At 51.6% G+C, this 13,924-nt stretch overlaps 1 protein-coding gene across 4 annotated transcripts in view; it reads left to right on the top strand.

The window, feature by feature from the left end:
* AEN (apoptosis enhancing nuclease) overlaps positions 1-7,931 on the top strand; it is a 46,416-nt gene extending 38,485 nt beyond the window's left edge. For 3 of the 4 annotated variants that reach the window (XM_038747514.1, XM_038747513.1, XM_038747512.1), the window contains exons 2-4: positions 4,625-5,183; positions 5,622-5,822; positions 6,683-7,931. In XM_038747514.1, coding sequence (XP_038603442.1) covers positions 4,686-5,183; positions 5,622-5,822; positions 6,683-6,874 — 891 coding nt within the window. In that variant the 5' untranslated portion in view covers positions 4,625-4,685 and the 3' untranslated portion in view covers positions 6,875-7,931. Of the gene's footprint in view, positions 1-4,232; positions 4,286-4,624; positions 5,184-5,621; positions 5,823-6,682 lie in introns of all 4 variants that reach the window. The other variant, XM_038747511.1, reaches the window with a different exon arrangement.
* Positions 7,932-13,924: the final 5,993 nt, after the last annotated feature.

Raw genomic sequence — 13,924 nt, 5'->3', positions numbered from 1 at the left:
ATCTCTGACTCCCAGGCCTGGGCTTTTTCCAATAGGCCATGCTGCTTCTCTGTGTCTGGGCTATTAAACTAATAATAATAACTGATATTTGTTAAGTGCTTTCTATACACACTTGCCAGCCGTGTGACTGTGGGCAAGTCACTTAACATCTCTGGGCCTCAGTTACCTCATCTGTAAAGTGGGGATTAAGATTGTGAGCCCCATATGGGACAATCTGATCACCTTGTAATCCTCCCAGCGCTTAGAACAGTGCTTCGCACATAGTAAGCACTTAACAAATGCCATTATTATTATTATATGTCAAGCCCTGAGTAGTTATGATTAGATCAGACACAGTCCCCGTCTCTCATAGAGGGAGAGAGAACAGATATCTTATTCCCGTTTACAGATGAGGAAACTGAGGTACAGAAAAGTGAAGCAACTTGCCCAAGGTCACACAGCAGGCAAAAGGGGGAGCCAGGGTTAGAACCCGGGTCTTCTGACTCCCTGTCCTTTGCTCTTTCCACTAAACCATGCTGGAACTGTGTATCCACTACCTCCATCTCCAGCCTTCCCTGGGCAAAAATGGATGGGGGTCCGGTTTGCCCCTCCCTAGAGATTATCCACTTGTCCACTCCCTCCGGTACTCTGCTGGGTCCCCTGTTTGTTTAATATGTTGGCAGTTGGATAGCGATGTTTTGATGCGTGTCCTGAGAAGAACTTGGATCAGGAGGCTGCTTACAGATTATTGTTTCAGCGCTGATTAATCTGAAATGAGAAAGCTCCACCCCCCCACCCCACCCCCAAGCCCCTTTACAGAGGTGATTTCTGAGTTGTTTTGGTGGGTAGGGGAGGGTGGCACTAAGCCTGGACTTCCTGGGCTGGATTCAGCAATCAATCAATCAATCAATCAATTGTATTTATTGATCGCTTACTGTGTGCAGAGCACTTTACTAAAGTGCTTGGGAAGTACAAGTTGGCAACATATAGAGATAGTCCCTACCCAACAGTGGGCTCGCAGTCTAAAAGGGGGAGACAGAGAACAAAACCAAATATACTAACAAAATAAAATAAATAGAATAGATATGTACAAGTAAAATAAATAAATAAATATTTTCCTTCTGCTGTTTCCCGACACTTCAGCGGCGCCCCCACTTCCCCGTTAGCCTGGCTCAGTGGAAGGGGCCCGGGCTTTGGAGTCAGAGGTCATGGGTTCGACTCCTGGCTCTGCCACATGTCTGCTGTGTGACCTTGGGCAAGTCCCTTAACTTCTCTGAGCCTCAGTTACCTCATCTCTCCTCTCCTGCCTTGGCTGCTTCCTGCCAGTGCTCGGGAGGCAGCCGGGGCCGGCGGATTGGGACGGGGATCGGAATTGGGACCGGGACCGGAGCCGCTCCTCCTGTCTCCACCTCGCCGGCCGGGACTCTGGCAAATCGATGAATCGGTGTCATTTCCTGAGGTTTTGTTCATTCATTCATTCAATCATTTATTGAGTGCTTAGTGTGTGCAGAGCACTGTACTAAGCACTTGGAAAGTACAAGTTGGCAACATATAGAGATGGTCCCTACCCAACAACGGGCTCACAGTCTAGAAGGGGGAGACAGACAACAAAATATGTGGACAGGTGTCAAGTCATTAGAATAAATAGAAATAGAGCTAGATGCACATCATGAACAAAATAGAATAGTAAATATGTACAAGTAAAATAGAGTAATAAATCTGTACAAACATATATACAGGTGCTGTGGGGAGGGGAAGGAGTTAGGGCGGGGGAATGGGGAGGAGGAGAGGAAAAGGGGGCTCAGTTTGGGAAGGCCTCCTGGGGGAGGTGAGCTCTCAGTAGGGCTTTGAAGGGAGGAAGAGAGCTAGCTTGGCGGATTTGTGGAGGGAGGGCATTCCAGGCCAGGGGGAGAACATGAGCCGGGGGTCGATGGTGGGGCAGGCGAGAACGAGGTACAATGAGAAGGTTAGCAGCAGAGGAGTAGAGGGCGTGGGCTGGGCTGTAGAAGGGGAGAAGGGAGGTGAGGTAGGAGGGGGCAAGGTGATGGAGAGCCTTGAAGCCGAGAGAGGAGTTTTTGCTTGATGCGTAGGTTGACTGGCAGCCACTGGAGATTTTTGAGGAGGGGAGTAACATGCCCGGGGTGTTTCTGCACAAAGATGATTTGGGTAGCAGCATGAAGACTGAAGTGGGGAGAGATAGGAGGATGGTAGAGCAGAGAGGAGGCTGATGCAGTGATCCAGTCGGGATAGGATGAGAGACTGAACCAGCAAGGTAGTGGTTTGGATGGAGAGGAAAGGGCAGATCTTGGCGATGTTGTGGAGGTGAGACCGGCAGGTGTTGGTGATGGATTGGATGTGAGGAGTGAACGACAGAGCAGAGTCGAGGTTGACACCAAGGTTGCAGGCCTGTGAGACAGGAAGGATGGTACTGCAGTCTACAGTGATGGGAAAGTCAGGGAGAGGGTAGGGTTCGGGAGGGAAGATAAGGAGTTCAGTCTTGGACATATTAAGCTGTAGATGGCGGGCAGACATCCAGATGGAGATGTCCTGAAGGCAGGAGGAGACCCGAGCCTGAAGGGACAGAGAGAGAACGGGGCAGAGATGTAGATTTGGGTGTCATCAGCGTAGAGATGATAGTTGAAGCTGTGGGAGCGAATGAGTTCACCAAGGGAGTGGGTGTAAAGAACAGAACGGAACCAAGAACTGACCCTTGAAGAATCCCTACAGTAAGGGGATGGGAGCGGGAGGAGGAGCCCACAAAGGAGACTGAGAATGAACGGCCGGAGAGATGAGAGGAGAACCAGGAGAGGAAGGAGTCTGTGAAGCCAAGGTTGGATAGCATGTTGAGGAGAAGGGGGTGGTCCACAGTGTTGAAGGCAGCTGAGAGGTTGAGGAGGATTAGGATAGAGTATGAGCCGTTGGATTTGGCAAGCAGAAGGTCATTGGTGACCTTTGAGAGGGCAGTTTCCGTGGAATGTAAGGGACGGAAGCCAGATTGGAGGGTGTCGAGGAGAGAGTTGGCGTTGAGGAACTCGGGGCAGCGGGCGTAGACGATTCGTTCAAGGAGTTTGGAAAGGAATGGTAGGAGGGAGATGGGGCGATAACTAGAAGTCTCATTTTGTTGTGTGCAGAGCGCTGCGCTGGACTAAGCACTTGGGAGAGTACGATTTCCAAATAAGGAGCATGGGCCTGGGAGTCAGAGGACCTGCATTCTAATCCCGGCTCTGCCACTTATTGGCAGTATGACCTTGGGCAAGTCACTTCACTTCTCTGGTCCTCATCTGTAAAATGGGGATTAAGATTGTGAGCCTCATGTGGGACATGGACTGTGTCTGACCTACTAAAGAGAAGCAGCGTTGCTCAGTGGAAAGAGCACGGGCTTTGGAGTCAGAGGTCATGGGTTCAAATACCGGCTCCGCCACTTGTCAGCTGTGTGACTTTGGGCAAGTCACTTCACTTCTCTGGGCCTCAGTTCCCTCATCTGTAAAATGGGGATTAAGACTGTGAGCCCCCTGTGGGACAACCTGATCACCTTGTAACCTCCCCAGTGCTTCGAACAGTGCTTTGCACATAGTAAGCGCTTAATAAATGCCATTATTATTATTATTATTTTATATCTTCCCTAGCAATTAGCACAGTGCCTGCTATATAGTAAGCACTTTACAAGTACCATAAAAAAAGGACCAGAGCAACTTTCAGATGAATCAATCAATCAGTCAGTGTCATTTATAGAGCTTTTGGGAGAACTTCCAAATGAGGACTTGAAGTGCTAAATCAATGGGGTCTACTGTTATCAGTCAATAGGATTTACTGAACGCCTACTTTGTGCAGCGCTTGGGAGAGTAGACTAAACAAAAAAGACATGACCCCCTACCCCGAGGAGTTTACAGTCTGATTGATTATTAAACAAGCCTTTGGAATGTTACCACCTATTGCTCCTAGCAGAGATAGAATTCTGGTTTGGCTCAAATCATTTCTCCTGCCTCCCTCAGTTTGGGACGGATGGTGTGCCACATCTCTAACTTTCCCTCCAGTGACCCAGCCTAGACCACTTGTCCATGAGTCCCTCCAATCCCCTCTGAAACCTGCTGGCCCTTCAACTTTTTTCTTGGTTGTTGTTGTTGCTAGATGGTATTAAGCGCTTACTATGTGCCTGGCACCTTACTGAGTGCTGGGGTAGGTACGAGGTAATTATAGATTGGACCCAGTACCTCTTCCACATGGGGCTCACAGTTTTAATGCCCATTTTACAGATAAGGTCGTTGAGGGACGGAGGAGTTCGTGACTTGCCCGGATCACCCAGCAGGTGAGTAGTAGAGCCAGAATTAGAACCCGGGTCCCCTGATTCCCAGGCCCGGGCTCTTTCCACTAGACCCCCCCGCTTCCCTTTCCTGAGATATCGAGGCCCCTTAGCCACCCCTCACCTGGGTGGAGAAGTGTTTGTCCCCCAGAAACCATAACATTGAGGATTTGTCCTCCGCCCTGGCTGGGCAGGGAGAATAGAGACGTGGGGGTGGCGGAGATTTTTTGATCGGTTGTGGGCAGTCAGAGGCAAGGAGGGAGATGCGGTGACTTCCGTGAGCATTGGTCATGGAATTCTCCTGTCTGCCCTGCCCCGCCCCTCACATGCGTTCCTTTCTTGCAGGAGCCAAGTGGAAGCAGCCACAGCGAACCCCCTTACCAGGGACTTGGGTGTTTGGGGCAGGATGAAGCCAAGGGGAGATTCTGACCCCCCTCAGACCACGTGCCCGCTCCCCACCAGCCCCAGCCCCGACGCCGGGGAGACCCCACAGAAGCGACACAAGAAGAGGAGCAAGAGGCATCAGAGGGTCATGACCCGCAAGGCCCTGCTGGAGCAGCAGCGGGTGCTGAAGCCCCCCCGGCGAGGGGACACCCTCCCGCCGGACACGGTGGAGCCTAGGACAGGACACGGCCAGGCCCGGCCAGGGCCCTCGGGAGGCGCTGCCCCGGACCACCCCCTGCCCTGCAAGTATGTGGCCATTGACTGCGAGATGGTGGGCACGGGCCCCGGTGGGCGGATGAGCGAGCTGGCACGCTGCTCCGTTGTGAACTACCACGGAGACGTCCTGTACGACAAATACATCCAACCCGAGAGGCCCATAGTGCAGTACCGCACCCGTTGGAGCGGCATCACCCGGTGGCACATGCGGGGTGCCACCCCCTTCCAGGAGGCCCGGAAAGAGGTAAGAGTCGGGGCCCTGGTGGGCAATACCCCAGCCCCCAACATCAGGCAGCGTATTGGCCACCACAGTCCCGACGGTCCAGGGTGTCGGGGGATGCTGACAGTTTTTCTCAGCAGCCCAGTGGAGGGCCTCAGCCCTGGGTGGCCCCACCATTCTATGGAGCCTTCTAGACTGTGAGCCCGCTGTTGGGTAGGGACTGTCTCTATATGTTGCCAACTTGTACTTCCCAAGCACTTAGTACAGTGCTCTGCTCGCAGTAAGCACTCAATAAATACGATTGAATGAATACTCTGCACACAGTAAGCGCTTAATAAATATGATTGAATGAATGAATGGAGCCACTCTCGCTCGGGAAGGGAGAGGAATAGCCTGAGGGGCGGGAGGCTGATGTGGGATGCTCACCTCCTTTCCTCCCTCCCCATATTTTGTATCCCACAGATTCTGAAGCTGCTGAGGGGTAAAGTGGTGGTGGGCCACGCCCTGCACAACGATTTCCGGGTCCTCAAGTACTTCCACCCCCACCACCACACGCGAGACACCAGTAGCAGCCCTCTCCTGGTCCACCGAGCCGGCTTCCACACCCAGGGTCGGCCTTCCCTGAAGAACCTGTCCCTCCAGCTGCTGAACAAGAAAATCCAGGTGGGTGGGGTGGGGAGGGCCCAATGGGGGAGGGGAAGGGTAGCTACATTCAGCCTGGGGGGCATTGCAGGGTGTTGTTTTTTTAATGATACCTGCTGAACGCTCACTATGCGCCAGGCACCGAACTCAGCGCTGTGGTAGATGCAAGCTAATCAAGTTGGACAGAGTCCCTGTCCTACATGGGGCTCACACTCTTAATCCCCGTTTTACAGATGAGGTAGCTGAAGCACAAGGATGCTAAGTGACTTGCCCGAGGTCACACAGCAAACAAATGGAGCCAGGATTAGAACTCAGGTCCTTCTGCCTCCCAGGCCCTTGCTCTATCCACAAGGCCATGCTGATTCTCAGGTTTGGTGAACCCAAAGCTCCAGCTTGCATCCATTCCGTTGGCTGATGGGGCAGATTGCTGGGCTGGTGTCTGAGCTTGTGATCACCCAGTTCCCCAGGACTCGTCTTCCCTCCCCAAACTCAATCAATCAATCAGTCAATCAATCGTATTTATTGAGCACTTACTGTGTGCAGAGCACTGTGCTTAGCGCTTGGGAAGTACAAGTTGGCAACATATAGAGACAGTCCCTACCCAACAGTGGGCTCACCCCCGAGCCTCCTCCTAGCAGCCTTTAAATCAAACAACCAATCAGTGGCATTTATTGAGCTCTTATTATGTGCAGGGCACTGTAGTAAGCACTGGAACAGTACATTGTAGTACCAGGGGGTCTTCTCCCAGACCCTCCTCCTTTGCCCAACTTGTTCTCCTCTGGAGGTGGTCCATGCTCCCCTCTCATCCCTCCCTGGGGCCAAAGTCACTGTCCCAATCCCCTCCCCGGGACCCTGATGCCAGCATCTCTGCTTGCCTCTAGATGGGCAAGCATGGTCATTCGTCGGTGGAGGACGCCACGACAGCCATGGAGCTGTACCAGCTGGTGCAGGCCGAGTGGGAGCGGGACCTGGCCACCAGCTCCCCGGTGGCCTTGGAAGATGGCGACCTAGACCCCGAGCACTACCTGGAGGACCAGTACTGGCCGGAGGACCTCAACGAGAGCTACAAATGAGGGGGGGCCGGGGAAGGAGGAGCATTCCTCCGGGCCAGACAGGGATGGTGTTCAGTAGCATGTCCTGGGCACTGGGACTCTTGTTCCTGACCCTGGCAGGATAGCTGGGACTCCAGGGCCTATGGATCTGGATGGGCAGGTCTCTCCCTAGCACGTCACAGACCCGATAGCTGTATCTTCCAAGCGCCTGCTGTCAGGTAAAGGCGAGCCAAGGTCCTGCAGGCTGCACAAGTGGGACTGTCCCAAGAGGGCAAGGAGGAGAGGGAGGGATCCGGTTGCCTCTTTGTTCTAAATCTTAACCGGGCCCAGCTAGTCGTCAGGCTCAGAATATTCTCCTGACCACAGTCTAGGGCATCCCTGCCGTTCACCCCGAGCTTCACTGCCCTTCCGGGGCAGGGCCAAGAGGTGCTGGCCACCCCCTCGAAGCCTCCAGCAAGACCATTTCCACCCAGCAGCGCCAGCACCTCAAGTCTAGCTTCTTCCCTTCTATCACCCCATCCCTTCCTGGGAACAGAACGAGCCTCTGGGTTTGAGTTCAGGAAAAACAGGCTCTAGAAGGGTAGGAGTCTTTAAGGATTTCCTCCAGTCAAAGGGTTGCCCAGGGCACACCTTTCTTGTCTGCCTGGGTAGGAAATGCTGGGCAGGGGACTGGCAGGATTGAGCCCTGGCTCAGCGTCACTTCCTGGGGGTGCAGGAGGGGCGGTGAGGTCCCTGCCTTGGCCCTTCCCTGGGAGCCTGCTGGGTCCATGGGAGTCTGGGGGGTGGCGCACTGCACCCGGCCGGGCTGGGGACCGAGGAGGCTCAGCCGAGAAGGTGAGTGAGGGCAGGGCACTATTTTTGGCACTTCTCCAGGACTGCTTCAAGGAAGTGCCCAGGGCCAGTCCTTGCCCCTTTGGTTTTCAGGTCAAACTGCTAAACATGTAGGTCATGAGGAAATTTACTTTCACCCAGGGTGTCCATTCTGAATCCCATCCACCCCTACCCTTCTTCTTTTTTTTTAATGGTTTTCGTTAAGCACTTACTATTTGCCAGGTACTGTACTAAGTACTGGGATAGATACAAGCTCATCAGGTTGGAAACATCATTTAAATCTGTTTGTTCTGACGATTTTGACACCTTTCTATAGGTTTTGTTGTCTGTCTCCCCCTTCTAAACTGTGAGCCAGTTGTTGGGTAGGGACCGTCTCTATATGTTGTCGACTTGTACTTCCCAAGCGTTTAGTACAGTGCTGTGCACACAGTAAGCGCTCAATAAATATGATTGAATGAGTGAATGAATCATGTCCCATATGGGGCTCACAGTCTTAATCCCTATTTTACACATGAAGGAATCGAGGCCCAGAGAAGTGAAGTGACTCTTGTTGGCATTTTGATCTTTTTCCTCCTCCCCTCTCCCCGCAAGTCCATCTCATCCTCCAGTTCCGCCAGTTCGGTTTTCTTGAGTTCTCTTAGACCCTCTAAGAGTCCGGCACTTGTGGAGTGCTTGGGTGCTCCTGAGGAACAGAGCCGGACTCAGGAAGTTATCACTCAGGAGGAATTAGGCGCAAGGACCTGATCTGGCCAGTGAATGACCCAGCTCCCTCCCAGTTGTCTCAGCAGCAGGATGCTGGGAGGGAACTGCCAAGGGGTCAGAGGCCTTCCCTGGGGGCTGAGACCAGACATTTCTCCTTTAATCTGGCTGTTCCTTGTCACTTCTTCCGTTCCTTGTCACTTCTTCCGGTGGGGGCAGGGAGGCCATATGGGTTGGTGTTTAGAGGGGAAGGGAAGAAAGCAATCATTTAAGAAAAGGGATTTGAGGTTCTCCAAGGAAAGAAGTTGGTTCCTTCCCCCTGGGTGGGTGTCGATTAGGGGATTGTAATTGGCTTTCCTCCACGGAATCCTTAATTTAGAGCGGTGCCTGCTGGCTACCTGTAAATCTACAGGAGATAATAATTATGGTATTTGTTAAGTGCTTACTACGTGCCAGGCACTGTACTAAGCCACTGTACTAAGTGCTGTGGTGGATACAAGCAAATTGGTTGGACACAGTCCCCGTCCCATGTGGGGCTCACAGTCTCAATCTCCATTTTACAGATGAGGTAACAGAGACACAGAGAAGTGAAGTGAGTTGTCTAAGGTCACACAGCAGACAAGTGGTGGAGCCAGGATTAGGACCCATGACCTTTTGACTCCCAAGCCAGTGCTCTATCTACTATACCATACTGATTCCCAGGCTGGGCACCAGGAACCCACCTTATCTCTGGCAATGGCAGCCTGGGACTGATTTTCTCACCTGGGGAGTAAACGGTGGGGGCAAGGATCTGAAACGGTGCTGGGGTGCTTCCCAAGCAGACAGAAAAGTCACTTGAAGACATGGGTAGCTGAGAGGGGGAAGGAAGTAACGGAAACTTTTTTTTTTTTGTCCTCTCCCAGGTGCTTAATACAGTTCTCTGGGCATAGTAAGCATTCAGTAAATATCACTGATGATGATGCAGGGGTTTATATTTCCATCTTCATATTTTGGGAAACCATGGTTGTAATCCATGGCTGGGTGTATGGGTGTGCTTGACTGGGCTCTTTCTGTGAACACTGGTTCCGGTGGGAATTTGCTCCAGGAAGTGACATCCTGAGTGGGAAGGTGAAAGGGTGCTGATGGGAGCCGCTTGGAAAATCCTGGGGAGGAATGTCAGTGGCAATCCATAATCATGAGTCACACTGATTAAGTGGCTACAGTGTACAGGAGAAGGTGAAGATCACTGGTGGAGAAGGGCCCCAGAATCTTAAGGTCAGGAACAGCATGGCCGACTGCCTGAAGCAGTTCACAAAGCAAGTGTTTTCTCACTCCTTATTCTCTCCACTCCTCTAGACTGTAAGCTTGTGGACAGGGATTGTCCACAATATAACAATTGTCTATTGTTATATTGTATTCTCTCAAGCGCTCTGCTCCCATTAAGTGCTCAGTAAATGTGACTGACTGATGCTTCCCTTTTCCCCGTGGTGTCAGTGGGTAGTGAGGGTCAGGCGAGGTGAGGCTTCTCCAGGAAGGGCCACAGACCCCAGGGCACATGTTCATGTCCTGGACTGGTTCCGTTTGGTTTTTGAACGCAGGGTTTCCGTCTTCAACAGGAGACCAAAAGGATGGTTGCCACCTGGATGCCCTTTTAAAAAAAGTGGCATTTGTTCGTTCATTCAGTTCATTCAAATTTATTAAATGCTTACTGTGTGCAGAGCACTGTACTAAGCGCTTGGGAAAGTACAATACAACAATAATGAAGTGACAATCCCTGCCCAAAACGAGCTCAGAGTTTAGAGGCGTGTGTGCTTACTATGTGCCAGACGTTGTAGTAAGCGCTGAGTTAGATTCATTCATTCATTCAATTGTATTTGTACAGCGCGTACTGTGTTCAGAGCACTGTACTAAGCGCTTGGGAAGTACAAGTTGGCAACATATAGAGACGGTCCCTACCCAACAACGGGCTCACAGTCTAGGCGGGGAGACAGACAACAAAACAAAACATGTGGACAGGTGTCAAGTCATCAGAATAAATAGAAGTAAAGCTAGATGCACATCATTAACAAAATAAATAGAATAGTAAATATGTACAAGTCAAATAGAGTAATAAATCTGTACAAACATATGCAGGTGCTGTGGGGAGGGGAAGGAGGTAGGGTGGGGGGTGGGGAGGGGGAGAGGAAAGGGGGCTCAGTCTGGGAAGGCCTCCTGGAGGAGGTGAGCTCAGTAGGGCTTTGAAGGGAGGAAGAGAGCTAGCTTGGTGGATGTGCAGAGGAAGGGCATTCCAGGCCAGGGGGAGGACATGGGCTGGGGGTCGACGGCAGGACAGGTGAGAATGAGGTACAGTGAGGAGGTTAGCGGCAGAGGAGTGGAGGGTGCGGGCTGGGCTGTAGAAGGAAAGAAGGGAGGTGAGGTAGGAGGGGGAGAGGTGATGGAGAGCCTTGAAGCCAAGAGTGAGGAGTCTGCCTGATGCATAAGTTGACTGGTAGCCACTGGAGATTTTTGAGGAGGGGACTAACATGCCCAGAGTGTTTCTGCACAGAGATGATCTGAGATCCGAGACCGCAGGTTGGAAACAGTCCCTGTCCCACATGGAGCTCACAGTCCTAATCCCCATTTTACGGAGGAGGTAACTGAGGCTCAGAAAAGTTAAGTGACCTGCCCAGGTCACACAGCAGACAAGTGGTGGAGTTGGGATTAGAACCCAGGACCTTCTCATAGCTTATTCTGACTTTCAGGCCCATTCTCTATCCAGTAGGCCACGCTGCTTCCTCTTGGAGAAGCATCTCTGAATTTAACCCTTTCTTGAGCCTAGACTAAGCTCGTTGTGGGCAGGGAGCATGTCTCCTACTACAGTGTTCTGCATATAGTAAGTGCTCAACAAATTCTGTTAATTGATATTGATATTTTCAGTCTGCACGAGTAACAGGTAACATGTTCACCTTTGTGGGTTCCCTTTGTCCTGGCTCCATTTAAAGAATGAGCAATTCCTTGTTTCCCTTTGTGGTTGCATCAGCAGATCATGTCCCATGTCAAGCTGTGCCTTTCCTCATGTGGCTGCTTCTCTGTCCTGTGGACCAATTTGGGTCCCCCCCTCTTTTCCCCCTCTCTTCAGTGCTCTTGGAGAAATTGCAGAGTGGGTGGTGAAGGGCCCTGCTCGTTCTGGATCTGCAAGCCTCAGCTTGAATGTTGAGCCTGCAGTAAGGAGTGGTTAGTAATTGTATTGATAAATTATATGCTGTATTCATATGTCTCCCCCACTAGACTGACAGCTGCTTGTGGGCAGGGAACATGTCTTACCAACTATCTTACACTCTCCCAAGCACTTAGTATAGTGCTTTGCTCACATTGAGCACTCTATAAATACCACTGATGGATTTTTAGCTCCTCGTGGTCAAGTAAAAAGTCTACAAGTACTATTGTACTCTCAAGGGCTTGGTATAGTGTTCTGCACTTAGTGAGCGGCTCGATAAATAGCATCGATAGATTTTGTCATTTACTGTGTGCCACCCGCTACTAAGCACTGGAATAGATTCAAGATAATCAGGTTGCCAGTCCTTGTCCAACATGGGGCTCACAGTCTAAGGGGAAAGGAGAACGTGTATTTCATTTTCATTCTAAAGAAGAGGAAACGTTTACCGACCCGGTGACTCCCACGATCACATAGCCGGCAAGTGAGAAGCAGCGTGACCTGGCGGACAGACCACGGGCCTGGGAGTCAAAAGGACTTGGGTTCTAGTCCTGGCTCCACCGCTTGTCTGCTGGCTCAGTTACCTCATCTGATAAGCAGCATGGCTCAGTGGACTTTGGAGTCAGAGGTCATGGGTTCAAAATCCCAGCACCACCAATTGTCAGCAGTGTGACTTTGGGCAAGTCACTTCACTTCTCTGGGCTTCAGTTACCTCATCTGTAAAATGGGGATTGACTGAGCCCCTCGTGGGACAACCTGATCACCTTGTAACCTCCCCAGCGCTTAGTGCTTTGCACAAAGTAAGCACTTAATAAATGCCATTATTATTATTATTATTAAAATGGAGAGTAAGACTGTTAGCCCCATGTGGGACACGGACTGCGTCCAACCTCGTTATCTTTCTATCTATCCCAGCGCTTAGAACGGTGCCTGGCTCCTGGAATGCCAGCCTCACTGCATCCTGATCTCATCTATCACATCACCCACCTCTCACCCACATCCTGCCTCTGGCCTGGAATGCCCTCCCTTCATATCCAACAGGCAATTACTCTTCCCCACTTCGAAGCGTTCCCAAAGGTGCATCTCCAAGAGGCCTGCCCCAACTGAGCCCTTTTTTCCCCAACGCCCTTCTACATCACCCTGACTCGCTCCATTTATTCACGCACACACACACACACACACACACCCCACCCCCCCACCCCCAGTTCCACAGCATTTGGGTACATATCTGTCATTTATATTAATGTCTGTTTCCCCCTCAAGACTGTAAGCTCATTGGGAGCAGGGAATGTGTCTGTTACATTGGACAGTGTTCTGCAAACGGCAAGCGCTCAATAAATACGATCGACTTCAGGGTTTAACAAATGCCGTGGGGGGAAAAGTGGCATTCATTCAATTGCATTGTGAAGCAGCAGCATGGCGTAGTGGAAAGAGTACGGGCTTGGGAGTCAGGTCGTGGGTTCTAATCCTGACTCTGCCACTTGTCAGCTGTGTGGCTTTGGGCAAGTCACTTCACTGTGCCTCAGTTACCTCATCTGTAAAATGGGGATGAAGACAACCCCATATGGGACAACCTGATTACCTTGTTTACCTTGATTACCTGATTACCCCTGCTCTTAGAACAGTGCTTGGCACATAGTAAGTGCTTAACAAATACCATTATTATTATTATTTTTTATTGGGTGCTTACTGTGTACATAGCACTGTACTAAATGCTTGGGGAGCACAATTCAGCAACAGAGACAATCCCTGCCCACAACTGGCTCACAGGCCCTCTTGAGTCCCAGGCTGGTGTTTCGGTCGGTGGGCCACGCTATATGTGTTCTAGGCGCTGGGGACAGCAGAACCCAATTCCCTGAGGTGCTTTTGTTGGGGAGGGGAGAAGGCTTCACATTAGCCAGCCAGAAGGACCAGTTCCCGCAGGGCCACAGAACTAGCCGGTGGCCCCCATGTGGACTCCCCAGTCCTGGGAACAAACCCAGTTGGGCTCAAGGAGACTGGGGTTGGCCTTTGGGGGCCTTTCTGGCAATTTCCCCCCAACTGGCCTCCAAAGAACAGGCCTCCCTCCTCCTCATCCCCGATGGCCAGCGGCTTAAGTGGGCCGCTGGCCAGCGGGGAGATGCAGATGGATCCATCCTGGGCCTTCCCAGACCCAGGTCCTTGGGGATTCAAACATTTTTTTTAAAAGGGATTTTGTACACTAGGGGGTAGGTCGCCTGACCTCAGCCCTGATAGTATCCTCGTCCACTTTCTGGGTCCTAGCTGGAGTCCCGAGCTGGGGGGGGGTGTCACTGTGGCCTCTGTCCCGCCTCCACCCACCACGGCTTCCCTGCACAACCTCTGGAGGCTCCGGGCCCTGGATCGGACAG

Source organism: Tachyglossus aculeatus, chromosome 5 (genome assembly GCF_015852505.1).
Source record: "Tachyglossus aculeatus isolate mTacAcu1 chromosome 5, mTacAcu1.pri, whole genome shotgun sequence".
In the NCBI taxonomy this organism is placed as follows: domain Eukaryota; kingdom Metazoa; phylum Chordata; class Mammalia; order Monotremata; family Tachyglossidae; genus Tachyglossus; species Tachyglossus aculeatus.
The sequence above is the reverse complement of the archived record's forward strand: the minus strand, read 5'-3'. Positions and strand labels throughout refer to the sequence as shown.